This window comes from Coffea arabica, chromosome 1e (genome assembly GCF_036785885.1).
Source record: "Coffea arabica cultivar ET-39 chromosome 1e, Coffea Arabica ET-39 HiFi, whole genome shotgun sequence".
NCBI classification, from domain to species: Eukaryota; Viridiplantae; Streptophyta; class Magnoliopsida; order Gentianales; family Rubiaceae; genus Coffea; species Coffea arabica.
Window position 1 is genome coordinate 55,007,398 of NC_092311.1, and position 27,774 is coordinate 55,035,171.

A 27,774-nucleotide genomic window follows, 5' to 3' on the forward strand; every position below is an offset into this window, starting at 1 on the left:
AATTTGTGTTGCGTCGTGGAAAAGGTACAGTGGGTGATGTACGCGATGCGAAACGCGGTCCGGTGGAATTTAAAATTGATGATGGGACCATTGGACTGTTGTACAGTTGTACTCAGTTGGTGTTGGGGTTTGGGGAGGGAGGCGTCAACATGGGATAATTTGCTTGAGCTTTGCTAAAAATATCACTTGTGACCTTTGAACTCTAACAAATTTCACTTGCCTCCCCTACTTTAAGATTTTTATAACATTTGTAACCTATTTCAAAATATAACATTAAAAAACTCATTTTGGGAGAGAGCATAATTTTTTCTCCAAAAAAAACAAAAATGTGATTATATTGACAATAATTTTTAAAAATGAAGGTTTAATTCTAATGAGACAAAATATAGTTCATTTTTAAAATGCAATGAGTTGACATTTGAAAGTTTATTTGAGGTTTTATCAAGTTACAAGAAATATTATTTTATTTATTTTAAAGAATTTTGACTTAATTTAATGAGTTTTATAAATCATTTATTTGTTTGAATTTTCTATTTTTTATCCAAATCGATGGTCCGAAAACTAGAAATACACAAAATGCTAAAAATTATACTTTAACTTGTTTATGGTGTTTCTAACTGATACAAAAAAAAAGTTATTTTTATTTTGGTGAAATATTTGAAGTTATTTTTATGAGTATTATAAATTATTTAAATTTTCATCTTTCATGTCCAAACCAATGAAACAAAACAATTAAATGGCCTTTCAACTCCGTTATTAACTTTTAAATTTCTATTAAAGAGCCACATCAACCAAATTTACAAAAACAATTGAGACATAATAGAATTAGTGTGTCATAACAATTAAGAGGCCACGAGAAAAGTGTAAATTTAGAATGAGATTATATTCTCTTATGTGAAATGCGGTCTGTAATGTTATACTTTGAAATGTTAAAATAAAAACAATTTTAAAGTAAGGAAAACAAGTGAGATTTTTTTTAAAGTTTGAAAGTGCCAAATAAAATATGTCAGAAACCTTTGTGGAGGTTAGGTTTCTTAAATTATCCCCTCAAACATTTATCACTAGAGAATAATTACATTATGATTAATTATATTGTTGTCATAACGCAGCACTAATAAACAGAAATTCAAATAATAGGGATGTACACACGGTCAGGGAGTAAAGTTTTAAGTTTGCGGGATTCGGCAAATACGCGGTTGGCTGGCGCGTGCACACTGGCTCTACGCAGCTGGATCCAACTGCCACCCCATAAGCATCATTTGAAAACTTATACAGTTATACAAAAGCATTTGAAAACTTATACAGTTATACCAAAGCATTTGAAAACTTAATATCTTTTTTATAAATTTTTTTTTTTTATATTTTTTGAAAAGCTAATACTTGTAACCGCCCTCGATGAGCGCTTACCGGCACCTCCACATACAAATCAAAAACTAAATAGTCAAATGCGCCTAGTTGACACCTTAATAAACAAATTCCAGAACTTTTTATATATATATATATATATATAAAAACATCATCATTTTGTTAAATCTGCACTTATGACAGAAATTACATCACTCATACATAGATGAAAACAAATCTGAACAACAAATAGTAGATAATACAGATTTGAAAAATCAATAGAATATTACAATACAAATCTCCAAAAAAATATTAAAAAATAAAACATTTATTGCCCTAAAATCATCTATGCAATGTTTCTAGCTTGTTTCCTTTTAAATCTACTAATGAAATGATTCACGCTCAAATGTTAGGTGAGATTTGATGAGGTAGATCTAAAAAGCTGTTAGTGTTTGCTCCTTGCCAAAATGTGAAGTTACTATAAAGATCACGATACGCCAACAATTAACATCTGCCAAGAAAATAAAATTGATGTCTATACAATATATAAAAATAGGAGCAACACTGATAGTGTATACACTATCATCATTGAATTTATGACATATGTACAAAATTGAATATCAAATTCAAATTTTGCATAATTATCATTCATTCAATATTGACACATATGCACACTGTCGGTGTCAAAAAAATTAATCCTAAAGAGAGAGGTGGAAGGTTTGGTGTAAACATTTTTTTTGTCACTTTTTGAACTTTCATTTTTACCCTTATAAAAACCACTTTTAACTACCTAAAGACATATTTATGATTAATTATCTTGAAAACATGTTTTACTTCAACTATTTACTTTTCAACATGACTAACCCTAAGCATTAGAACTACCAATATACAATAATATTTAAACTATATAAACATATTGGCACTATAATACACATACCAATACTACACTTATGCCAATATTCATACCATATATAAAGGAAGAGGAAAGGGTTTGGTGCAAACATTTTATTATCACTTTATGTACCTCCATTTTTATCCTTGTAAAAAATTAATTTTAATTACCCAAAGACATGTTACCAAGATAAGATAACTACTGATACGCATTTCTTCATCTACTATTTAAACATATTCTTTAATATGTAACCGCCCAAAGTGGTAACTACCAACATAACACTCATTTAGTCAAAATAATATAGATGATTAAGATTTTCTTTACTAGTAATAGAAATTTGCACGTAAAATTCATTTATCATACATATCTTTATTAAGGTTGTCTGGCAATATTGGGTCATAAGGCAGCAAGGGCGTAAATAACACCCAAGTCCAACTCATTTGCCAGCTCTGTAGCGCCGCATATCATCAGCCACTAATGAGTGTTACCATTTAAGTTTTACCCTTTCCATTCCGAGTATTTCCGTCTGCCAATTGTTCCATTATCCTGACCCTCCAGTTTATACTTTCATTTCAGAATTTTCGTATCCGATAATCCGACCACGGTATTTGCCTAAAACAGCTGCCATAACAACGTATGTGTTACACCAGCTAAACCTGCCTGAAATCGTCAAAAGAACTGCAAAACAGAAGGTGTCGGGGCATATACACAGCAGTATAGGAAGTACAAAGAATAAGAAAAGTCACATACTTGAAACATTTTACTGTCAACATTATTGACGGCCAAACTAAAATTAATGTTAAAAGTATTTTAACTCGTTGCTCAACCCAGAAGACCCCCAATTGAATTGAAAGGGTTTATAGCTCACCCCTCAGTTCACTATTTCGCCATACAATTCCAAGTTCCGCACCTCACAATTTGCTAAATATAAATATGGCCGTCTACAAGCATTTTCCTATCCACAGCTTCATCACCTTCAAATGCTCTTTACAGGATACTGCGGACATCAATACCTGGGGAGTGGAAGCTCAAATGTACAATTACTGTGTTTTGTCTCGTGTATCACTACAAATCTAAAAGGCTAATTCACCCATACTAATTGGTAAAACATCACGATCACTCAGTCTAAGAGAGATCGACAATCTCAAAACAAGAACCCCTTACTATGAATATGCAATTGATGCGCAAATTACTGCAATAAATAATAACATTTGGTAAAATTGGGCAAATGTCAGAACGACTGCTTACTTTTAAAAATGTTTTTAACAATTTCCAGCCGCACTCCGTAGGCCTTTAATTACCCAAGTCCTCTCAAAATTGCAAAGTACCTAGTAAAGTTGAGCAACAATCCAAAATGATGACTATAGGCTTCCATTCTGTTGCTTTGTAAGGTATGCTTCCAATTGCCCGGTGGCCGCCAAAATTAACCCTACGGAGAACCCAAGATTTTTAGGTAGCATAAAAATCTGAAAATGCAATTCAAAATGTTTTCCTTAATTACCCAATACAGACATTACGACAACATTGCTAGAAAAGGGCATCACTATCTTGTCTTGTGTCAGTAATACTAAATCTGCTTATGAATAGGATAAAATTTCAATAAAAACAGTTCATTTCATAGAGAAAAACAGAAAAGTTCTACGTACCTAAAAACAGAGCTGAGGGTCTTCCTGGTCGTGACTTGAATTCTGGATGAAATTGAACACCCACATAGAATGGATGGCTGGGATTCTCTAAGATCTGCACAAAGTAAAAGATATGAACCAGGATGGAGGACAGGTTAAGAACTCAAGGAGGCAGAAAAAATCAAATTACAAGGACAAGGAAGTCAAAAATCTTCTCTCACTTGTATATATTACATCACGCTAATCCAATCCCATAGTTTTGCTCCTCCCCCAGTATTTAGCCACTTAAACCATTCAACATGCAACAGTCATCACATTTGTCAAAATTTCTATCCAAGACTGACCTCAATATTTTTCCCACTTGCAACCTTTCCCACAAATCTCAATCCAGCTTCCTCCAAAATGCCAAATACTTGTTACAAGGACAAGGAAGTTAAAAAACCTTTTATTACATGTCCATTTTATAGCAATTAAAAAGAACCTCGTTGTTTCGCTCCCCACCCCCAGCATTTAGCCAGCTTAACCATTCAACAAGCAACAGTCATCAATTTTTTGAAAAATTCTATCCAAAACTGACCTCCATTCTTTTCCCACTTTCATCCTTTCCCACAAATCTCAATCCAGCTTCCTCCAAAATGCCAACTACTTCAGGATTCACCTGCACCATAATTGAGATAATTAGATATCCATGCAAATCACATGATAGCATGCATTGAACATTTTAAGAGGTCAACCTCGTATCTATGTCGATGTCGCTCATCCACATATTCTGAGTTATGATACCTGCCAAAAGAAAGCATTAAAATGTGTGTAGAAAATCTAATGCATTTCAGAAGATCTTACATAGAGTAAAGCTCAGTTTAATGATTTTTAATTTTCAAAAATCCTTCTACCAGGGATGGGAAAATGGTTTATCTCCTCTTCTAGATTATATCTACCAGCATGCCTAACTATGAACCTACAGACAAGGATATATCTTTCCAACAAGGTATATGAGCAAACATTTAGTTTTTGTAAGGCTTTTCCCCAAATTGTGGATGAGCAGTATGGTGGCATTCTTGGTCAGAACTCTCATATGCCACAAGGCAAAGTTGCCCAAAGGCATATCCATAACATTAGTATCCTAAAACTAAAAGAGATGCACCATCACCCAATGACTATCATTGCTCTAGGATTTAGAAACTATCTCTTTTCAAATTTTTCTTTGTATTAGAGGAGTTCTAATGACAATCATACTTCAGGATCTGACATTTATGCATTTTACTACACAAATCATGCAACTATGCCATACAGCTTTGCAGTGATACAATCAGGAGTCTGTAACAATGTTCTCCGACTACCAAGCCTCATGGTACTTCCCATATGTGTTTTAGAACCCTATAAGACATGAAAAAACCAGTCATTAGTCAAATGCATTTGACAGTGCATGTCAATCAAATTATTCAAGCATAAAATACCTCTGGCATGAAAATTACAACCGGATTTTGAGTATCAGCATCAAACTCTGTACTGTTTGCCCCTTGCAAACCCAAAACCTTGACAGCATATATGAGATAAGGTAACTGTACTGTGAGGGGGAAAAAAAACCTGGATTACGTTTTAAAGAGAGTGGCTTACAGATCTTGCAAACTCAATCACAGCAATCTGCATGCCTAAGCAAATCCCAAGATAAGGAACATTATTCTCCCTTGCATACTTGGCAGCCAACAACATTCCCCTCACACCACGGTCTCCAAACCCACCAGGTACTAAGACACATGCTGCCTCCTGAAGGAATTTTTCATGAGAATTTGGAAGACCAAAATATCATTCAACTCCCAACTCCCCCCCCCCCCTCTGTTCAAGGACAATACGACAAGCAAGTAAACCTTCTTCTTCACGGAAAAGGTGCTGTTCATGAGAATTTGGAAGACAGAAATATCATGCAATTGCCTACTCCTCCTCCCCCCTTTTTCTATTTTTTCTGTTCAAGGACACTATAACAAGTAAATCTTATTGTTCGCATGCAAAACTTATGTTGACAAACCCCTATCATCCCCCACCACCCACCCCCCAAAAAAAAAAAAGAACACACACACACATGAGAGAGAGAGAGAGAGAGAGAAGGCATAAGAAAGAAGGCCAAAATAGGGCAAAATAAACAAACAGTACAGAAATAGAGGGTTCCAAAATTAGATTATCAAAGAATAGGTTTAGGATAAACAATGACCAGTAATTCTAATTCCAGTTCAAAAAATTACCAGCTCCAAATCTGTGATAATAATCACATCCATCCAGAGTTGATTCTACATAAATCAAACTCTGCATGGGGGCATCCAACAATTATTTTGTCAGAAGAACTTGCCAGTACAAAAGAGTGCAGAGAAAATGACAAACATCTGCTACTCAATCAAACACGTATGTCCATATGATATGCGTTCTGCACGCTAAATCTCCTAAATGAAACGAAAACCCCATGATAAATTCATCAAATAACCTGCTCTATTCCATTTATGCCCTTCCTAGCTGAATACAAACTTGAGCTTTAAACTTAAGTGATACCTCCATTCCCTCCTAAACCTGTCCAGACCAAAAGTACCTAACCTGTCACATTTAAACCATTTCTTTTTATTCCAATTGTATTCATCAAGCCATAAATCCCTATCCTAACCTAATTAAAGGCTTCAAAACAATTTGGAGAACAACATGATTATGTTCAACTTCTAAGTATGGAACTTCAACAAACTAGTTTCAGTTGAAGACAGGAGGATTTTAAGTACATTGATTACAAAAAGAGGTGAAAACGTACTCTTAGAGTCCTCCATGCAGCAGTATGAGCTTCTGGTGTCTATAGCACAAGTATTAGCAAACAGTCAAATTACCCATACTAAACCACAAAAACCATAAATGAAAAACTAGGAAAAAATGATGCACCGATTCTGAACTTTCATCTTCAAGATCTGAAGCTGCAATCCAGTCAACTGATGGCTTCAGTGAACGAGCAATGCAGGCATGCAGAAGAGCCTAAAGGTGAAATGAATCAGAGCAGCCTAAGCACTAAAGAACAAGATGTAGGTTCAGGACCTAGAAGTAATATATTTATATGCCTCTGCTATAGAAGTTCTGAGTAATGGAAAGTATGTATAGTAATCCACATTGAATTTCAAAGCATTTATATTGGTATCTTGTTAATTAAAAGAAGCATCCACCGTAAGGCTATCAATGGTACTTCACAGAATTCCACAAATGAAATAATTTGGTAACAAAAGTGAAAGCAATGATAAAACACTTTGGATGTTTTTTCTTGTTTAGTGCAGGATTCTTTTCAACTCAAATTAGAGTACACTCCCGTATCAGGGTACCCAGAAATCATCCAAGGAAAAGTTGGAAATACAAAACGAACGGCCTAACCATCATCCACAAATTTAAAATTTTTTTCTAAAAAAGGGAGATTTTTAGAATTTGTTAAAGCGGTCCTTCCAAAGACTCAAAGAAAATGAAAACAATATGTTCAGAGGGCAAAAAGGAAGTCACTGGCTTAACCAGTAGTACAAAAGTGCATAATGGAAGATCAGGATTCACTGGTATATTAAACGATGAACAGATTTTGACTGTATAGCATCAACAACAATTTTGTTACTTCCATAGAGCTCAAAGGATACAAGGAGTGCAAAATAGCATGTTACCTTAACTACAGATAAATAAGAATCTGGTAAACCAACATATTTCCCAACCATCGCAATTCGAACCTACAAAAGGAATTTCCTCTCAATAAAATACAAACAATTAAATTAGAAGTAAATGAATATACTTTATGTCATACTAACACTATTTTGGAGGTTATCAAAAGTCTCAGCCCTCTTGGTCCACTCCTGTAATTCAGGAGGTGTTGCAACGCTGAAAGATATATAGTAAAAGTTAGCAGAAGGTTAATCCAAAAATTGTAACCTCAGTTCATTATTGATGCTTCCCTAAACAACAGCATGATGGAATTTTTAATCCAATATAAAGCTACCATTGCACCAAAAATCTAATAGAGATAGCCATCAACACTAGCGCAATGTGATTCATCAACTTTAGAAAGGGCCTAATTATACTTTTAAAAACCCAAATTCTGAGGCCAAATAGCTGAAACAGTTAAAGGTAAAACTACCTCCTCAAATTTAGGTGTTTCAAAATGGCATCATGAGCATTTTGATTCTGCAAAAAAACCTCAGCATCAGAAAATAGGATTCAAAGGATGAACATGACAAGGAATTCAATGTTGTTGACACCCACCCGAAGCAGAAGAGGAATGTGCCAAATATTTGGAACGTCATGGATATTGAGTATATTACCATCCTTAAAAAAGACCACATGTTTGAAACATCATGAAGGTGAGACTATTATCAAAGCAGCAAGACTCCAAACATAGAACAGTTCATATAGGAATATAATAAGCAAAGTCAAGGAAAAAGATACTTACAGCTACGTGACAAAATTGGGAAAGCTTCAGCTTCGTACTTTCCAACAATGGCTGCAACATAACCAAAAGGCAAAATAGATTACATGTGTTTAGAGCAGAGCAAAGAAACAACAGTATATCTAACTAAGAAATTATCTTGAACAATCACCGTTTTTCTTTACTCTGCCAAATTTAGAGAACTGAACACAGAAAAATTCCAAATAAAAAACTAATTCAACATGATGATAAAGTATAACTCTTTAACACAATGAAGTTGAACAACTACACTTTGTTACAATACTATAACCAACACTAGCAAAGCCACGGTGAAACAAACAAAAAAATATATTTGAATGCAATACCATAACTACGATTTTCAAGTCACAGAATCTGGGACAAAGTGTTCAAGTCCACGTAAAAACTAACAAAAAGTTGTCTCAAATTTCATCCATTTGAATGCAATATTTCTCACAACATTATATTACTGCAGAGAAGATGGACAAAAAATACCTCAGCAGAACGGCATGCCAAAAAATGAGGTGTCAAGCCTAGAGCTCTTAGTTCCCTTACACTATGTTGTGTAGGCTTAGTTTTCTGCAAACAAGAAAAAAAAGGCAGGAAAAAGAATTAGCCCAGGGTAAAGGGGGAAGAGAAAAGAAGAGAGGGGGGGGGGGGGAGTCAACTTGGTCACTGGAGAAATCAAACAACATTCGTATAGAACAGCTTAGAGTCAAATGCCAGACCAATCAAAAAGTAATGGGACAAAGTAATTACTTGCTCACCCACAACCCCAAGAACAGGTATAAGACTGACATGGATGAGGCAGAAGTTATCTTGTCCTGAGGGAGAAGATAAAAGAGTAAATTGGATAGGACCGTGATAATGATGTAACTATAGCTAAAAACACATTTTACACAGAGACATTGAGTTCAATGCATATGTAATGCAATCCCATAACAGTCTTCAGTAAAGAAGCGAATTTATCTACTAGATCCACATTTTAAAAGTAAAAACCGAATATTTCATTCTATTGATCTTGACAAAGAAACTATAAGCTACTTTTTTGTTCCTTTCAACAGATTTGAAGATGAAAAAACACTGTCATATAATAGATCATCTAATAGATCCCAGAATTGACTCAATACAACTGATAATTGATTCAAGGAGTCAAATTCTCTTTAACCACCTGTAAAAAAATCCTTACCAACAGAGAAGAATAACTGTCGTAAAGCCTCAATGAATGGCATAGACTCAATATCACCTAAACAAAGAAAGTGCACATTAATTCCAGCAATTAAAAGGGTTCTTTTGTTGTTTCAATACAAAGGATCAGGAGCTTCCAAGTGTATATGAAAAACCTTCTACAGACCATACCTACAGTGCCTCCCAATTCAATGACACAAACATCAGCAGGCCCCTCCTTCCCATCCACAGGAATGACAGAAACTGTTTCAATCCAATTCCTAATTGCATCAGTGACATGTGGAACAACCTGGAATACAGTAAAAATGCAAAAGCAGTGGGTGATCAACATCATACAGCCATGAGAACAATGCACAAGTAATGTACAAAGTATAACCTGAACTGTCTTCCCAAGGTAATCTCCTTTCCGTTCCTTTTCAAGGACAGACTAAGAAAAAACAGAATCAAGTTCCCCGAGAAAAATAGCATAATTCCAGAATCTAAGCACTGAAAGTAGCATCTGATTGTTATAAAAAATAAGAACCTGATATATCTTCCCGGTGGTAATGTTGTTGTCTCTTGTAAGCGTCACATCCAAAAATCTTTCATAATTCCCCAAATCTAGATCAACCTATTAAAAGATTCCAAGGTTACAATCACGAGCACATACACAGAAAAAGTATGTATGTAATAGGGAGATTGTTGATAAAATGGAGGAATATGTACAATAACATCTAAAGCATTATGCTTTGTGGCATTAGTACAGTACACAAGCAGAATAGCATAGTCTTCAAAAACAATGAAAGTAATAGGCCGATCTGGAAAATCAGAAAAGCATATTTTGACATAAAAGAAGGCGGTTCAGAGTAAAAAAAAGAAATACCAACGTGGAATCAAATAAAGAAAGCAAAAATGAAGATATGCATATTTTGACATGAAACAACCTGCTTGACAGTAATCAACAATTACCATCTCAGTATCAAATGAGAAAGCAAAAGTTAATACCTCTCCTCCATCATCCAGAACAAAAACTTCCCCATGTTCAAAAGGAGACATGGTACCGGCATCAGTATTCAAGTATGGATCTGCAGTCACAAAAATTTATTTGATGACTCTAAGATGTGCTTTAAAGTAATACCCCAAATACACAGGAGAATTTTAAAAATAGCCACAAGGAAGAAACGTGTGATGGAATTTTATAAGTCGGAACTTAAGCAGTATATGCAGCAGAGAACTAGCAACAGCAAAGAATCAACCAAGTCTAAAAACGCTCACCATCAGATAATGATCATTGAAGATGACTGCTAATTTATTCAAAACCAAGAGAAGGAAAGAAAAAAGAAACCACTTGTGCAAGAAATTGAGCAATGAAAAGGAACAGGCAGACAGAATAATACTCTAACAGTGGGTTTCTAGGGTGATCAACATGATCGTATTTGAGGGATATAAAGAAGTGAAGGAAGGAATTAAGAATCGGAATATAGTGGGCATCCAAGAAATCAGGGAAGAAGAAAACAAACCGATCTTAATGGAAGTGACGCGAAGGCCGCAAGCTTTAAGAACGACGCCGATACTGCTAGCAGTTACGCCCTTGCCCAGCCCACTGACGACACCGCCGGTAACTAATACGTACTTCATTCCTGTTTTTCTAAAACCGCTCTAACGGATGGTTTTTGGAGGTTCTTGATTTTTCCTATACTCTGTAAATAAGTCCAAGACCCGCTATGGCGCCGGTTGGCTGTGCTGTCTACGTGCATGCAAGATGTTTGTTTTAATGCCCGAGCAGGAACATGAAACAGAGTGGGGGAGAGTCGACGCCCTATATGATCGTCTGAGTCTGACCGACTGTAGAAAACACCATCAATTGTGAATTTGTGATCTCAAGTCGCTTTCATTTATTTTATACTCAACGGCTCCCCTTTCTAGATACTAGTGCTAAAAGTATACCCATGTGTGTGCAATTTAAGAATAAATTAATTTTTGTGAAATTTTTTTTAATGAATTGATAGTTATCTTGATAATTAAGGATTAATAGATAAAATTAATATCAAATTAACTCCACACACGCTTTATTATTATAAATATGTATATATACACACACTAGATACTTGTTATATTACTACTCTTTCCATTTGATAGTTTTAGTTTTTTTTTCATGTAGCATAAAAGATTTTACTTAATATTATTGAAATAGTAAATCTAATCTACTATTTTTTTAAAATGCACTTATATTAATATTAGCACATAACTAATCATTATACCTTTACATTAATGGTAACAATAATATTGATGACAAGTTACACAATTTAAAACATGAATCAAAACAATTAATAAATAAGATAGTTATCATCACCGATAATAAAGTACATTAAATAAGGGTATTTTAGAAAAGGAAAAATCGTTCAAAACATCTCTCACATTTTGTAAAATGACTTTTTTCATCTATTACTTTTAAAAGTGTACTTTTACGTCCATTACAACATCACATTTGTCAAATTTGATCCCTACCTATGTTTCCGATTAGTTTTTGTTCGAAATCCACCGTATGCCTTGCACATAAATATTTTTTTAGGGCAAAATTATCAAATCAAAATTTACATAATCCGGTCTATAATTCCTCACATTTCACAAAATGAATTTTTTCGTCCCTCACATTTCACAACATTAATTGTTTCATTCCTCACATTTTACAAAATGAATTTTTTCATTCCTCATATTTTACAAAATAAATTTTTCATCACTTATTGATTATGTTTACGAATAACTTTTTTTTAAACTCATATGTATATATATATATCTATTTAATTTCATTTGAACAGTACGAATAGCATGTAATATATCTCTATTTGATTTCGCCTATATATACCGTTCATGTGAAATTAAATAAATATTTATAGAAATTTTAAAAAATTGTTAATTTTTCACTCATATTCATTTTCTTTTACTCGAAAATTGAAAACAAAAAAAGACATTTAATTCTAAACATTATCAATTATTTATATTTAATTAAATTTGGACAGAAAAAAAAAGGAAAAAGTATGACAAAAAATTCAACTGTTGGTCTTAAAAGTGGTAAATTGAAATTTCAAATTTAAACTACAAGAACTATAGATCGGGTTATGTAAATTTTGATTTGATAATTTTGCCCCAAAAAATAATCATATGCAAGGTACGTGATGAATCCTGACCAAAATCTAGTCGAAAGCTTAGGTAGATATCAAATTTGATCAATGTCAATTTATAAGAGATGTAAAATTATATTTTTAAAAGTGAGAAACGAAAAAAAAATATTTTAAAAAATGTGAGGGATGTTTTGAATGATTTTTTCTTTAGAGAAATTAAAAGTTAATTATATTTTTTAATTGAAAAGTGAACTATATATTGGAACGGATGAAAAAGAAAACTCAACTATTAAAATGAGATTAATGGAGTATTATAAATGCCAAGGTTTGTCTAATTTTCTTCTTCACCATCTCAATCTTTAACAAGAATTCTCGATAGTACACAATTTAACAAAAACTCGAGACTCACAGTTATTAATCACGTTGAATTTATTGTGTTTGGATATAATACCTATTGCCCCTGTAATTAAATATTGACTTCAATTCACACCTCGTGCTTACAAAATACCTTGAAGAACAATTTCTGTTTGTCTTTTAATAGACTTAAAGTGAATGATCCCAAATTTTAACAATTAAATCTAATGACAAATTTGCCCTTATTGTTCCTCCTTTCCAAACAGAGTGAATAACTCTAAAAATTTTAGTTGCTTCAAAAATTAATCTAGCAAAAGTAAATTACACTCAAAACATTTCACACCCAAAATAGAGCAAGAATCAAATAAATAATAATAAATATTTCTGCTATTAGGAAATAAGATAATACACGCATTTTTAAAAATAGGTTCAATAATGGTTGTTCCCGCTTGCCCCCTCCCCCCAAAACATTAGATATCAGTCCAATTACCAAGGAGTGTTTTTGATGAGGTAAGGAAGCAACTCAATGGGAGGCTAAACTTGGTAAATTAATTGTCTATTGGCGTCAGAATACTAAAATAATCAAAGACTGAACAAATATGTAATTGAAAATGATGGAATTTAGTTTACGCGAAATAAGAATTGCATTTCGGGGGTATTCTGTATATTTCATGAATACGAAAGGTGAACTAAAACTAATATCTGATTATCTACAAGGTATATTTAAGTCAATATTTTCTTCAAATATTATTTCATTCATATTATAAACACGTTTCCAACCCATTTTTTAATATTCTCAACTACCTTTGTATTTTATGCATATCACATCATATAAAAATGGTACAATATTATTTCACATAATTTTTTCAAATAATCCCCTATCCAAACATATTGAGAAAGTGATGGATTATTTCTGAATTATTTATGAAATTAGATGTTTTAGGTTTTAATTTCTCTGCTTCTTCCCCGCTTCTTCGGTTCTTTTTTTTTTTTTTTCCGGAAACGATAGATGATATTTCATAGAAATTAGAGATTTTACAATATTTGAGCAACAGCTCGACTAACTGTACCAAGTGTACCATGACACTTAAGGAGGAACAAAGGTTCTCTCCTCATCCATACGTATGCTTAAAGCATAAAAACTAATCTGATTACATAAATTCATATTACTAATATCCCTTGCAACCGCTTCTTCGGTTCCACTGTTCTTTTATATTTTTTTTAAGTTAAATTTTTGTCTAAAAATGGGTGTAAAAGCAGAGAGGAAAACAATGACAAGATGCTAAAAAGAAATATACACAACATTTAGATGTGTCCGGGGAAAGAATACTTTTCTTTATGTAATTGTATGAATTTTGGGGTGCGTACTTTCTTGGTAAAGCTACGAGTGCAGTCATGTAATTCCGTCTGCCTTGAAAATGTTTTGATACATGAAATATTTGTAATACATGATAGATATGGTTAAACTAAACCAATTCGTGCACTCAAAATTGTGCTAGACTCGCATTTGGGCAGGCCTGATTTTTGAAAATCTAATGATCTAAATCGTGCCACACCATCTCATCAAATGATGTTGTAAATTTTGAGTCATTGAATTTTTGAAAACTGAATCTACCCAAGATTTAGCCATTATGCTACAACAGATGCCTTGGATATCTAGTCTTGTATTTGAGCTAATTTCTTTAGTGGCTTTTTGGAGTTGTCAAGGACCTTGCTATTTTCTTTAACTATCTTATTGCTATTTCAACATGAATCACATTTGGATAGATCTTATTTAAAAAAATCCAATGATTTGGTGGTGCCGTTGTGTCTTTGAAAATTAGATTTACCCAAGTTTTGCCCTTTCAACATAACGTACATAAAACTGTGAGAGCTATGTATTTTTTTCAAAAGTTTTGAAAAGCAAAGCTTGCTAAGTCTTTTAGTCTTCGAAATAATTTTCTTAGCCTTGTCTTAACAAAGGCAAAGAGAGAGAGAGAGTACATTAATTTGATAGTTGTGTGTATATATCCATATAAACAAACTTAAAAAATATCTCATTTATGCTGAATTATACATTTGTCTTTACTAATCTTTTATAATCACTAGTGCTAATGGCACACGCGATGTATGTGCAATTCAAAAATATTTTTTTAAAGAATTGATTTTATATAAAATTTAAATCACTGAAGCAAATAGTGATGGTATTTTAATCCTTTTTCCTCATCAAATAATGGTTACTTTAGCAGTTATAATGTTTAGAATCCGTTATTTTGTTAAGATGTGTTTAGATGAGTTATGGTTAAAACTAATTACAGGTAGTTATTTTAGCAAATTGTATTTAGATAGTAAAGTAATAACCGAACTCCTCTCCCTTTATATATAGAACATTATAGATGTTAATAAAGGTAGGCCATCCAAAGTATCAAAAGTAAATTGTAAGTTTTTTTTTTTGCTAGATACATACATTAGAATATTTTTATTATACAATAAGATTTAAAGAAATAAACAACATCAATTAAGGGTATAAGGGTAAGAAATTGAAGAAATGAATCAAGAACAATATATTTTGCGTGTCCTCCCTCTGTTGAAGGTCAATAGTATGCTAGACAGACACGTTTTTGTTCGGAGATTATCTAACTAGTAATCCACAAATTATTTTTACAATAATAAAACCTATATAGGTAATTAATTTGGTGTTAACTTTGTAAGTTTTCAGTTTTAATCTTATCTCTATTATTCATTAACCTTTAGTCATGTACAATAATAAAGCCTTTGTAAGTAGTTAACTTAGTATTAATTTTGCGTGTTTTCAAATTTATTTTTATCCCTATTATCCATTAACGCTTATCTATACAATATATAAAAAGGAGAACGTCACTGTTTAGTGTAATACATAGTGTCATTTTTTAAAATTTCTAATATACCAAGGCAAAATTGTCTCAATAACAGTTACTTATTCGAATAAAAAAGTAGTTATCTATTCAATTGTCAACTAAGTACAACTTCCTCATGCTAATTCGAGAATCTTCCCTACTTCTAGAATCTACATTATAATGAATTTGATCCATAAAATTCATTAAAAAAGTTTTTTAAATAGATAATTGTGATAAATATATTTTTTTGTTAATTGCACACACGTTGGAGCGTGTTTTAAGCACTAGTAAATATGGATTGGACCAAATTGGCATGTGGGTTTAACCGGTGAAGAACGAAGATAAACATCCTCGTGCAGCGGCACGTAACAGAATTAGAAATTGACCATTCACTCCGATCAACTATCCTTTTCCTCACTCCGATAGGACCGCCGGAGTATCTATTTGTTATGGTTCTATCCTATATTCCGTTTTGTAGTCATTACTACATGGAATAAGGTGGTTATTGAATCTTTGTTCAGAGCGGTGGTCAAGAACGAGATTGCTACAAACAGTAACGAAGTTAGTGCTAACTTGTAACTTCGTCGTAGCAGTGGCTGGTATCTTTCAGGATGTAAAAGGGAAATTACTTGATATGGGTTCGGAAGCGAACTCCTCCTCCTCTGCGTCATCGGCGGCGGTGGCGGCAGCGGGGTCTCCTAGTGGGAAACGAAGTAGAGATCCCGAGGACGAGGTTTATCTTGACAATCTCCATTCCCACAAGCGTTATCTCAGCGAGGTCAATCCATTACTATCTCATCCTTTTCTTCTGCATTCGTTATCCTTTCTTCATTTGATTGATGCCGGATTATTCAAGTTCCTCTGGAATTAATATGCGTACTCTTGAAATATTTCAAATTATTATTTTTCCAAATAATATTTGGGGACAGAACCCAATTCTTGAAATCTATGTGTACTTTTGATACCTCGAAACATCAAACAATTTCATTTTCTGAATTTGAAATGGATGAGAAAAATTCTTTTAGATGACTGGATTTGTCCTCCTGTAATTGATATTTCAAGATTCGTTTTGTGGTTTGATGGCATTATGAATTGGAAGGTGCCTTCCTTCCTGCATTGGTGGATTTCAGTATCCTGGCTTACCTCCATGAAAATAAAAATTGGGACTTTTGCAGATAATGGCCTCAAGTTTGAATGGGTTGACAGTTGGTGATCACCTGCCTTATAATATCATGGATTCCCCTGCAAGGTCTGAAAGCATTTTCTATTTGAGGTACTAATTTTTATTCCTTTTGTTCCCTGATACTTTTAATCTGGCACTTGGTTGTTTATTGTATCTGCCTGTTTATCAGTTCAGCTAATTTAATGATATGGCGACTAAGCTATTCTACAAGATACTCTACTAGTTTAAGAATCTGCAAAAAAAAGGGGTGGGGCCGGGGGGGGGGGGCGGTCATCCCCCTCCTTACCACCTTACTCTTTCCCCCCTGGGTCTATAATTGTTCGCAAGGTCCTCAAGTAGTGTACAAGAATTGTTGTTGCCTACAGGCCCTATACCATTCATTTGCTAGAATACTTTGGCATGATGATGTAGGATTTATATCGTTAGCATAACATATGCTGCACTTAGTTGTGAACCTTTCCTTTGGTAAAATACTTTGGTGTAATGATGTGGGAATTATATTGGTAGCATACCACATGCTGCTTGGTTGTGAATCTCATTTAATTTATTTGACTAAAGTCTATGTTCTGCAAACCAAACGAATCTTTATACTGGGTAACATGTTTTCGAGGTATATCAAGAGGGATAAAAAGGATTACTAGTTTCAAATAAAGCTGGAAGAGATTAGTTATGTCCGCGAAGAAGTGGCTTTTCGGATCATATACTAGCTACCAGCTAGGCTAATAGTTCTACAGTGGGAAGACAAACAATGGGGAAAATAAGGGTATTGAAGGATGCAATTGTATCAATGAATGATGAATCTAGTTACAACAAAGAAGAGCTACAGTTAATGTTGTATGGTTGGTTCTTCTAATTCAATTTGCATTTGTCAGGTTGGTCTATCAAATCAAAGTAGGTTAGAAGCTGTCTATGTGGAAGAGATGATCACTATTCTGCTTCTAAAGTTCCCCGTGAGCCTCAATATTCATGCCTCTTTTCTGAAGATTTAAGCTGGCTTGTGAAAATTGGATGGATGAGGTTTCTCTCAAGTATGTTATTATCGATCTATTAGTATATTTGTAGTTTAAAACAGTCTTTCAGTTTGCAGTCTTTTGGGAAGCTCACTACTTATTCAGTGCAAGAGAGTCCTGTGCTAAAACCCTCCTGTCTTTCACAAGCTCTCCATTCAGTGGAATTTTATTAATCAAGAAAATTTTGTATGGTGATCTATATGCCGAGAATCAAGCTCTTTCATATTGTTCAGGAGGTTTAGTTTATTCCTTTTTATATAGTCTCCATTTCGAGTAAGGTGAAAGAGGAGGGCTTGAATCAGATCAGGCTGATAGTTACTTTCTGCATGGACAGTACTCAGCCTAGACCTCCCTTGCTTGAATTCTATCAATGCAAAGAAGATGGATCACTTAATATTAGTCTTCGCTAGTACTGATGTTTCCAGTTATTAGGTGTTAGTTGTTAGACATGTTGTCCTCTTAATCATGGGATTAGCTTATCAAGCTTGCATGACATATCAGCTGTACTAACATAGCTAAAATTTCGGCTTTCGACAATTAACTTACCCTACCATTTGTAGGAGGCTAGGCACCTGTAATTGCTTATGAATCTTTAGAGGAGAACTGCAGAAAAGCAACTACCTAGGATAGCTTTCATTAGCACCATTTGGCGAGCATAATGGCCATACTGAGCATATTTTGAAAGTCCTTGAGAAGGGCTTCACCTGTACCTACTTCATTAAGAGGGGATGGAGGTTAAGGTGGTCTTCTGGCTGAAAAATGTGATGTCAGTTTTAATATTTTTTCAACCTCTTTTTATTGAGGAGCGTTGATGTTATTGCTGAAGGAAATCCATCGATGTAATGCGACATGAAAGCTTTCGAATTACACATCCTATGAACAGTTAATGACAGCAGAATGGAATATCTTGGGACTGTAATTCTTCCCAGCTCAAAATGCATCAGATTTCTTGAAATGCTAAAAAGTTTTCTCAATAGTTGATCTGGCTGATGCACTTAACCCCTTGGGAACCTGAATTCCATTGAATTTGAGAAACTCCAAATTTTTTACTGAGATCTTTAGAAAATGTACCAGGTTGAATTAGTGGTTATGTTGTAACTTGTTTGTACCATTATGCCATTATCGTCGCACTGGCATAAGCTGCCATGAAGGTAACTAAAATATTATTTTATGCCTCTTTAGCTTTGGTTGATTCATTAATATGCGCATGCATGAATCCCGTCTTTATTTGATCCATTACAGGGATGAGATGTCTTTGGAATACTCTCCCATGTCTGAAGATTCTGATGACTCTCGGTACTATGAAACTTCGATCAATACTTGTTTGGCTCAGCCTGAGAGCAGACCAACCAGTCCTGTATCGCCTTATAGGAACCAAAGACAGCTGATTGGGGTTTCTTCAGGCCTTCCCACCACATCATATGCTGCACATAGTTGTCCTTCTGCACCTGCCACGTCTTCACAATCTCGTCAACGAGGCTCAGATTCTGAGGGTCGTTTTCCATCATCACCCAGTGATATATGCCACTCTGCAGATTTGAGGAGAGCTGCACTTCTACGTTCCGTGCAAATGAGGACACAACCTTTAGGGTCATCATCATTTGATCCACCGTCGAGTTCAGTTCAGGAGCCTGGGCATAATATGGAAACAGAAGATCGCCCATGTTCTTATATGAAGTCTTTAGTAGATGATACGGGATACCAGATTGAAGAATGCTCCCCATTGACGATAGAGCCTAAAAACCAGGAAAAATCTTGTGGAACTTTTAACACGAATTTGAGAAGAGACGATCCTGGGGAATAAATTACAGACGAGTTGATGAACTTTCTTGGACTTTCAATGTCCACACACGTGGGGAAGGCCAAGTCTGAAGATTGTTTCTGCTCGTTTGGGTCGAACAAGATGGTGTAAACGTTACTCCTCATTTTAGTCAAAGTAATTGAATTCGTTGCAAGAAGGGGCGAAGTGGCAAGGAGGGGAAGTGGGAACATGAGAGTACAACTTTCATCTTACAAAAACAAGGTATAATGGCAAAGTATTTTCGAGAAAAAAGATAGAGAACCGTCTTTTGACTATTCTGCCAATTTTTAGTTATCAGATTTTCCCCTTCCTTGGATAAGAAGGATGGCAGTTAATTCCAATGGCCACAAACAGTAAAGGCAGCATTGATGGAAGGGGAGTGCTTCTAACGACAGATTTATGATCACTCATTCAGGACATATATCTCTTTTCCTTAGAAGCAGGTCTTCAGGATTTTTCTCTGGTGTTTCCGCAAACCGGTAGTCTGGAAAAGAAATGCATTACTAATGGTCTGCTTTTGGGTTTTCGCCTGTTCCCCACATTGACATTACTACTGTTTCATTCCATTTTTATTTTTTCTCCTTTAGCTGTTGCTTATCGTGTCATGGTGGCAAAAGGACTTTGGGGACCGTTTGAATCTTGCACTTTATTCTCAAGGTAAAAAAAAGATGCTCCTTTCATTCCAGTTTGATGGTCTTGATTTTCTTTTTCTCTCACAAAAATTAGTTAACTTTATTGAAAAAATAAATCTTACCTAATGTTTTCTTAAAATACCCTTACATTAATTTAGGAATATCACTAATCACTATACTTTTACATTAAGTATAACAGCAATAATGATGATATATTGCATCATTCAAGACAGATATCAAAGCAATTTTTGTGACTGTATTAAAAAAGATATCAGCATGTGTTGAGTAGAACGATTTTGCTCACTTATTTACTCGTAGAAAAGACATAAAAAATCCACTAAGAATGTGCAATTGGATTTGAAAAGTATTGAGAATTGAAAGGCGGTTCATAGTCGCTCTAACCTTAACAAGCATGGTCGAGGATGCTCGAGCTAGCGTCATCCCTTAAATATTTAAAAGCAAATAAACACGTTGTGCCCCTCAGAATAATGCAACTGCATTTTTCTTAGTGGCACTATGATGAATTAATCACGCAGTAACCTGACTCAGCAATGATCAAGTCCCTATTCAAGGTTAGCAGATACCTTGTATGATGCAAACTCGAAGCATCAGAATTTGCATCAAAATAGATGTCATAACACCAGAATACCTCGGGTCAACAAAAGCAAAACTCAGTCAGTTTGACTTGGATTACTCATGGTAGGCAACCCTTCAAGGTGGAGTATTCCAAGATGCAGAAGCTGCAAATCCTCAGAGTACACTTTCATACAATCCAATCGCCCTTTCAATTCAAAGAGGCGATTATTCATTAGCAATCCCAACTTGCTTTTGGCATCCTCTCTCTCCATAATCATACTTGAGGTAGTGTTACTTGAAAGTTGGTAAGCAGACCAGCAATAATCATCAATTTTCATGCCATTTAACCTAGCAACAGGGAGAAAGAAAGCACATTTTCAAACTTGCTCATACTGAAGCAATGAAATAGAAGAATCTTTAAATGATAAAGATAGCTGAGTATCAATAAGGTTGCACCATTTCTTTAGTCAGAAGAAAAGTTGCACTTGGGACGAGAAGGAAAAAAACTAATGAAAAGGAATTTCACTCTTTAGCAAGTCTGTTGTAGAGTTCTTCCAGACAGCAACACAATAAGATAACTACTTTAGCAATCTCAATTCCTCTTAATGGCATCTCTTCATCAGAAGAATTTGTTCTCTTGTCTAACAAAGATGAGAAGGAAAAGCGGATAGGTAAAGGAGGCTGCCAATGATTCACATCCAACTCAGTCTAAAAAGCTATATTCCCATTACACTCACGCATACCCTCTCTCTCTATATCCATTGGATTGGTAGGATTTCTTTTCTGTCTTTTGTTTTAAAAAAGAGCAGGGTAGAAAGTGATCGATTATAAGTATCCCTACCAACACGCGACATAAACAGCCCCTAAGTTAAGATCATGGTGTTAGAATGAGCAGCATGGAAACAGGCAAGCATGCTGTTCATTTTAATTTACCAAAACCTCCAATACAGAAAACAAACTACACAACTTGGTACTCTTGGTGCAACAACAACACAAATTCCAGAAACTCAAATTCGGTATCTAAAATGGAAAGTGGAGTTTTATATTGTCAATATCTAAATACGTTTCAAGTGTTCAACTAAATGCTCCAATTTTCAGAGAGTACTACGAGCACATAATCCACTTACTCTCCAAGTCCATCTCTACTAATGTCTCTACCAACTTGATTTATTCTACTGAAACTTGAAATTTTCCAAAAGCATGGAAGTGAACACTGGCATGGAGGTGATCAAGTCAATCTAAGCAATAACCATGCGATGGACAAAGGACTTAGAGCAGAAAAGCATCAGAAAAGCCTTAATACCAATTTGTAGCTATACTTGCCTTTTTACTATAGTTTGCAGCTCTGCGTCATTCTCCACTCTAAAGAAGGCATCTACAGCATCCTTACCTGCCTTAGCCAATCCCTCCAGTGCACCAATTGACTTACAGATAGTATGGATTGTTGGATCAGTAGTCTCTTTGCCAATCCCCTGAATTCGGATGCTAACTATCTCTGGGGAATGTAAAGGACGAATTGAAAGATGAACACTCTCAACTGTAATCCCACCAGCCAAAACCGCTCTCATGCTTGATTCTGAATTCTTCAAAAAAGTCCAACTGTACAATCAGTGTGCATTCTTACGTTGAAAAATGAAAACTAACCAAACTGAAAAGGTAGCAACTTAAACCTCAAAGTCAACAACGCAACAAGTAGAGCCATCAGGGGAACTCCTGATACATGCACCAGAAATCTTTCCAAATGTTGAAATTGCTTGAACCAGATCAGAAAGGCTAAGAGTTGAAGGAACATTCTGAACTGAAATAGAGCAAGAACTATCCTTTCTCCCCTTCTGGTTAATGAATGTTGTACTATGTACTTGTAAGGAACCCTTGTGGTTAACTGCTAAGGTAGAAACATCATTGTTGTCCTGAAGTTTGAAGTTTGACGTTTGAAAAGATTTATGAAGATTTAGGTTAGTATCCTTTATGCCCGATCTACATTCTGCAGGAAAAGACCTGCTCAGTGATGCTTTGCCTCCAAAGTCAGTTTTACGCTGACAAACAGAAGAACTTGACGATTACAACACATAGAAAACCATTCAAACCATCCACAGAGTGGCTCTGCATGCATATTACAATTGAAATATGAATCTAGCAGACTAGTCTATGAGTATGGGCATACCAAAAAAGGTTCTACTTTCTCTGTGACCAATTTCAGTGGCATAGCAGCATTTCCAGCCACAGGTGGGCCTAATTCTGAGAAGTCATCTTCGACACTGGAAGTATGCATTGCCCTGACTGGGCTCTGAAGTCCTAGGTAGCAGAACCTGGTCAAATTTGAAATGCAAATTATCCAGTTTTCAAGAGAAAAAGTTGATTTGCTAATCAAATAATGTTGCAACTCAATAATCAAAGAGATGCCATTACACCATGCCATTCAAATGTCTAAATAGAGCAAGATAAGTGTTATGAAACTAACATGATACCCAAAAATGTAAAGACCATAGACTTGTGGTAGATGCAATTCCAGAAACTAAAAAGTCTTATGTTTAAAAAAAACAAAAACAAATATTGTCAGAACTAAACACATAGATTTATCAACTCGTTTCTGATTGTAATCAAACTGTAAGCGGTGACTTTGGTAAGTACTGTGTAAAAGTGGTATGGATGGATATAGCTCCCCCTAAAAGACCATTATAACTCTATGAACTTAATGACTTCATTCATTGATCCACAAGCAGCTTAAAAGAATTTATATGGCTTATATTCATCAGAACACACAGCCGAAGCAGTATATAAGTAAGCTTAGTGAGATGATTCAGACCTAATAAACATGTAAGCACGCTGGAGTCAAAAAAAGAGAAGGTTTTTAACTGGCTAATCTGAGGACCATGCGCTGAACTGCCAGATTTAGACCTTTATGCCCTAGTAACTACAAATTCGAAGGAAATGAGAAAGCAGCTAGTCGCATTATCAAAGCCCAAAAGAATGCGAGAGAAATGTAAGAAATAGATAAAGATGAAAGTCAGAATAGAAAATTGCATCCAGCATTAAAAAGCTTCCTCTCATAACCAAGAAATAAATCCAGTCGTACATTTACTTCCACTCCTAGAAACCTCATTCAGTACATCAAAGCAGAGATTCCATTGAATTGTATAGAAATTCAGTGCCGTCGCATTATATCCACCAATCAATTTAACATGAGTAAGGGATATATATGTTCAGTACTAAAAGGACAATTAAACGAAATGGACATAAGTTTACCTGCTCACAAAATGGCATCTTCCATTGAAGGTGGGGAACATTGAAGCAAGCGAAATGGATTTACAAACGTCTCTTCTCCATTCACCTGCAGTAGGTGGCTAAAGTGTGAGTTTATGGATTTTGGGGCTACTAGTACTAGCATTCATTTACTCCGCACTTAACAAGGAAAAGAGCCGAACCAACGAGTAGCGGATAAACTGAAGCAGCGAGTCTCGACTTCATTGGGTATTGGAGGCAGGGCCTGGAGTGTTGAGTTGTATACTTACAAAAGATGGATACCCAGACACAAACTTGCTCTCTTGCCTTGCCTCGGATACTGATCGGAAAACACCATCAACTTTGCTCACCGCCAACATATTATTTCTGTCGCCCTAAAATCTTTCCCTCATCTTTCTTTCTGGTGTTCCAGTTGGAGGCGCTCGATATATCCCTTTTTTATTTATTAGTATTATTTTTAAAAGTTGTAACACATTATTATTGTACCGTAACTTTAGAAAATTGTGAGTACTCACCCTTGACTAAATTGATTTTTATTCTTCCATCATAGAAAATTAAAATTACTGCTGTTGGTTAGATTTCGCTATTTTTTATGTGGTCCTCGAATGTTTAAAAAGATGACATTCACCATGTAGATTCTTGGGTCCATGTGAATTGGATTTTTTTAGGGGTATTTTCAAAAAATGTTACTGTAACTTTGTACTATATCAAAAATTTTTATTGTAAATGTATTTTAAGAATTTTTTTAATTCAAAACTTCATTGGAGTGCATTCAAATACTTCACGTACCACTACCGTGACCCATCACGCGTCACCACCTTTTCCTTTCCTCCCTCCCTCTTCCTCTTTCCCTTCTCTCCCTTCTTCTTTCTCCCTCTTTTCTTCCCCTCCCTTCCTCTTCGAAACCAAGCCTAATCGTGAAATAGGGAAGGGTGTAGGAGAAGAAAGGGAAACGAAGGAAGAAGGAATTGAGAGGAAAGAAGACGGATGGGAAAAGGGGGGTGACGATAGTAGAGGAAGGGGAGGAGAGGGGTGCTGACAATAGAAGTAACAGTGGTGCAGTATGATGGGTGGTGGTGAGGGAAAAAAGAAAAAATTGATTAGATTTTTTTTTTAGGCGTATTTGGAATATTTTTAGAGTGTTTTGGGGATGTTTTGGTTATCAAATTTGTACTTAATATACTCATTTTTTTAAAAAAAAACAAAGGAATCCAAGCAGGCCAGTCTCCACTTGAATGATAGTAGGTTATCAAAATTAATGTCTGACCAATTATTTCTCTTCAAAGTCCATCCGTTTTTTTCAAATTTCCTCCTGACCAAATACGCAATAACTAAAGACCTTTTGATAAATTCAAACCATCCAACAGAATTATTGACCAAAATTGGCATAATAATTTTATTACTGGATGGGTTATTCTATTATTTCCACCTAAAGGACGAGTCCAATAATAATATTATTTTGTCTGCGAAAGTTTTTATTTAACTATGCAAAAAATGCATGCAACTAAGGTGTAATTGGCATTGTAAGAGTTTTATGGTGAATACTGTGTTCATTCTTTGAATTTTGTATGCTTAGCTTGTGTCACTAGGACACGTGATAGTTTACTACATTTGACCTTAAAATTGAAAATACAAATTTGAAATTATGTTCGCTTCTTATGTGCCTTGACTCACTTGTATACGATAAAATTTTTTCTATTACGTGTCTTATGGGTAAGACGTACATCAAAATGGGGTGATAAACTCATAATAAGATTCTAACATTGTCATCCACGTCGAACCCTTTACATTTCAAGGTTAAAATTTTAAACTATTTCATGTAAATTAATCGTAATAAGCGTCGTATTTTACATTACTTGTATGTGTGTTTGAATCCATTTGTTATGTATTTATGTGTTAAAATAATTCATTTTAGGGTTTTATTAGAGTTTTTGTGTTTTAAATATGGTTTGAAGTTAAAATACAAAATTAATGAGGTCGAGTAACAAGTTAAGGAAGTTAATTTCCAAAAGAGATCTGATTGAGGTTTAGGGAAATTCGCCAATTTAGTCCTCAAACTATTTTACTAAAGCCGATTTGGTCCTTAAAAGTTTTATCGCACCAATTAAATCCCTTAACTAAAATGCTTGTGCCAATTGAGGACTTATACGGCGTCGCCACCCAAAACTCATGTATCTGTACAGAAAACAACGGCCAGGCAGGGGCCTTTTTGGAAGTTCGCATCCTAATTTCTACGGGAAACAAGACAGAGCCTATTTTACATCCGAATTGGGGGAAACCTGTGAAATTAGGAGTTTTCCAAGACAGAATATAGCTGCTAGCATCAGTGGTAATAAATAGTTCATCTACGTTCTACCATTTTGATGCATTTTTCCAGTGAAAATATCCAATCCTTTCTGAGTTTGCAACTTGCATCTCTCTCTATCTAAGCTTCTGGTCCAAAACATCAAAGTATATAAGAAACAGATTCAACACTAATAAATCAGTAAGAAAGCTGGGGAGGGGGATTTTTTTAACCTTTCAAACTGCTTAAAATGAAAGACTTCTTATTTAGCAGCATGTGCCCAGTATGCTAGAACATAAGAAACCTACTATTCCGATGTTTTGATTCTCAGATTCATAAAATGAAAATGAGAATACTGTTAACAACAGTGCAAGAAGAAGTAACACATGCAAATGCACTTTGCCCTGTTAGTAAGCCAAAAAGCAATTTGAAATGCTAATAGACTTTGCCACGATATTTTTTTCTTCAATGATGATGTATCTTCAACTTTTCTTAAAATTTTCAATGATAATATGTCTTCAACTTTTCTTTCTTCGATAATGATATAACTTCAACTTTTCTTCAAGCACAACATTCAAGTACCTATTCATCATTCCGAGTGAAACCTTTTAAGTAGCTCAGAACTATGCATGTTTATTTTAATGATCATGAATTAGTTTGGGTTTTCACATTCACCTTTGACCCCACAGAATTGTCTATACACCTTAAAAAAAAAAACTGTTGTAAGCGGAGCTTATCAAAATCTGGGAGAACATATCCTACACCATGAACAGAACTGTGATAGAAGTTCCTTCCAGCATCTTCTTTATTACCATGCAAATGTACTAAGTCCTGTCTCAGACCAAGACTTACCATCGCACATGCAGGCCAAGACTTACCGGAAATCCTCGCTGCCATCCCGTCGGAATATTCATCCTCCAGCTTTTCCTTGCGCTGCTCTGTTGCCCGCGAACCAATTTGGGAATTCCGCTCTGTTTTCGTCATCTTATCTCCCTACGGTGTGGAATTTTGAATCGGTTTCAAACCCCCAATTTCTTCCGCTATTTGCATGCAAAATGGGTTTCTGTCTTGGAAAACCCTTAATTTCATAGGTTTCCCCAATTCGGATGCAAAATAGGCTCTGTCTTGCTTCCCGTATAAATTAGGATGCGAACTTCCAAAAAGGCCCTTGCCTGGCCGTTGTTTTCTGTGCAGATACATGAGTTTTGGGTGGCGACGCCGTATAAGTCCTCAATTGGCACAAGCATT

At 35.0% G+C, this 27,774-nt stretch overlaps 3 protein-coding genes across 9 annotated transcripts; 1 reads left to right on the forward strand and 2 right to left on the reverse strand.

Annotated features, from left to right (window-relative positions):
• Window positions 1–2,521: 2,521 nt before the first annotated feature.
• On the reverse strand, window positions 2,522–11,353 carry LOC113718499 (uncharacterized). Of its 7 annotated transcripts, XR_011821355.1 has the most exons (23): window positions 10,987–11,353; window positions 10,472–10,551; window positions 10,011–10,097; window positions 9,864–9,914; window positions 9,659–9,776; window positions 9,489–9,545; window positions 9,059–9,123; window positions 8,795–8,878; window positions 8,306–8,356; window positions 8,119–8,181; window positions 7,994–8,040; window positions 7,668–7,737; window positions 7,527–7,589; window positions 6,775–6,864; window positions 6,650–6,688; window positions 5,479–5,628; window positions 5,319–5,396; window positions 5,153–5,238; window positions 4,596–4,644; window positions 4,439–4,519; window positions 4,083–4,273; window positions 3,883–3,976; window positions 3,608–3,665 (listed from the first exon to the last, which is right to left on the reverse strand). XR_011821355.1 is itself a non-coding variant. In XM_072065692.1 (22 exons), exons 1-21 carry the CDS (start codon window positions 11,102–11,104, stop codon window positions 3,598–3,600), a joined length of 1,776 nt encoding a protein of 591 aa, XP_071921793.1. In that variant the 5' UTR covers window positions 11,105–11,353; the 3' UTR covers window positions 2,522–2,914; window positions 3,565–3,597. The 7 variants fall into 7 exon arrangements, 4 of the variants coding, with proteins under 4 accessions (XP_071921793.1, XP_071921790.1, XP_027099205.1 ...); XR_011821354.1 differs by lacking the exon at window positions 4,083–4,273 and adding an exon at window positions 2,522–2,914 and having other exon boundaries at window positions 3,485–3,665; window positions 9,659–9,914; XM_072065692.1 differs by lacking the exon at window positions 4,083–4,273 and adding an exon at window positions 2,522–2,914 and having other exon boundaries at window positions 3,565–3,665; window positions 9,659–9,914.
• A 4,707-nt stretch (window positions 11,354–16,060) lies between these two features.
• On the forward strand, window positions 16,061–20,476 carry LOC113718511 (uncharacterized). The gene is made up of 3 exons (XM_027243415.2): window positions 16,061–16,575; window positions 16,973–17,070; window positions 19,233–20,476. Exons 1-3 carry the CDS (start codon window positions 16,432–16,434, stop codon window positions 19,792–19,794), a joined length of 804 nt encoding a protein of 267 aa, XP_027099216.1. The 5' UTR covers window positions 16,061–16,431; the 3' UTR covers window positions 19,795–20,476.
• A 269-nt stretch (window positions 20,477–20,745) lies between these two features.
• LOC113718524 (uncharacterized) lies at window positions 20,746–24,769 on the reverse strand. Its single transcript, XM_027243427.2, has 6 exons — window positions 24,425–24,769; window positions 24,246–24,330; window positions 23,164–23,308; window positions 22,670–23,035; window positions 22,323–22,582; window positions 20,746–21,347 (listed from the first exon to the last, which is right to left on the reverse strand). Exons 1-6 carry the CDS (start codon window positions 24,465–24,467, stop codon window positions 21,095–21,097), a joined length of 1,152 nt encoding a protein of 383 aa, XP_027099228.1. The 5' UTR covers window positions 24,468–24,769; the 3' UTR covers window positions 20,746–21,094.
• Window positions 24,770–27,774: the final 3,005 nt, after the last annotated feature.

What these genes read in the sequence shown, in the direction of transcription:
- LOC113718524 (XM_027243427.2), bottom strand. Translation starts at nt 24,467, where the DNA reads ATGAAGTCGAGACTCGCTGCTTCAGTTTATCCGCTACTCGTTG. An exon ending in AGAAAGTAGAACCTTTTTTG is followed by an intron (nt 23,036 to 23,163) that starts GTATGCCCATAC and finishes TCTGTTTGTCAG; the next exon opens with CGTAAAACTGACTTTGGAGG. An exon ending in CTGCAAACTATAGTAAAAAG is followed by an intron (nt 21,348 to 22,322) that starts GCAAGTATAGCT and finishes CCCTGTTGCTAG; the next exon opens with GTTAAATGGCATGAAAATTG.
- LOC113718499 (XM_072065692.1), bottom strand. Translation starts at nt 11,104, where the DNA reads ATGAAGTACGTATTAGTTACCGGCGGTGTCGTCAGTGGGCTGGGCAAG. An exon ending in ACATTCCTCTTCTGCTTCGG is followed by an intron (nt 8,041 to 8,118) that starts GTGGGTGTCAAC and finishes GTTTTTTTGCAG; the next exon opens with AATCAAAATGCTCATGATGC. An exon ending in TTGATAACCTCCAAAATAGT is followed by an intron (nt 7,590 to 7,667) that starts GTTAGTATGACA and finishes TTCCTTTTGTAG; the next exon opens with GTTCGAATTGCGATGGTTGG.
- LOC113718511 (XM_027243415.2), top strand. Translation starts at nt 16,432, where the DNA reads ATGGGTTCGGAAGCGAACTCCTCCTCCTCTGCGTCATCGGCGGCGGTG. An exon ending in ACAAGCGTTATCTCAGCGAG is followed by an intron (nt 16,576 to 16,972) that starts GTCAATCCATTA and finishes GGACTTTTGCAG; the next exon opens with ATAATGGCCTCAAGTTTGAA. An exon ending in GAAAGCATTTTCTATTTGAG is followed by an intron (nt 17,071 to 19,232) that starts GTACTAATTTTT and finishes GATCCATTACAG; the next exon opens with GGATGAGATGTCTTTGGAAT.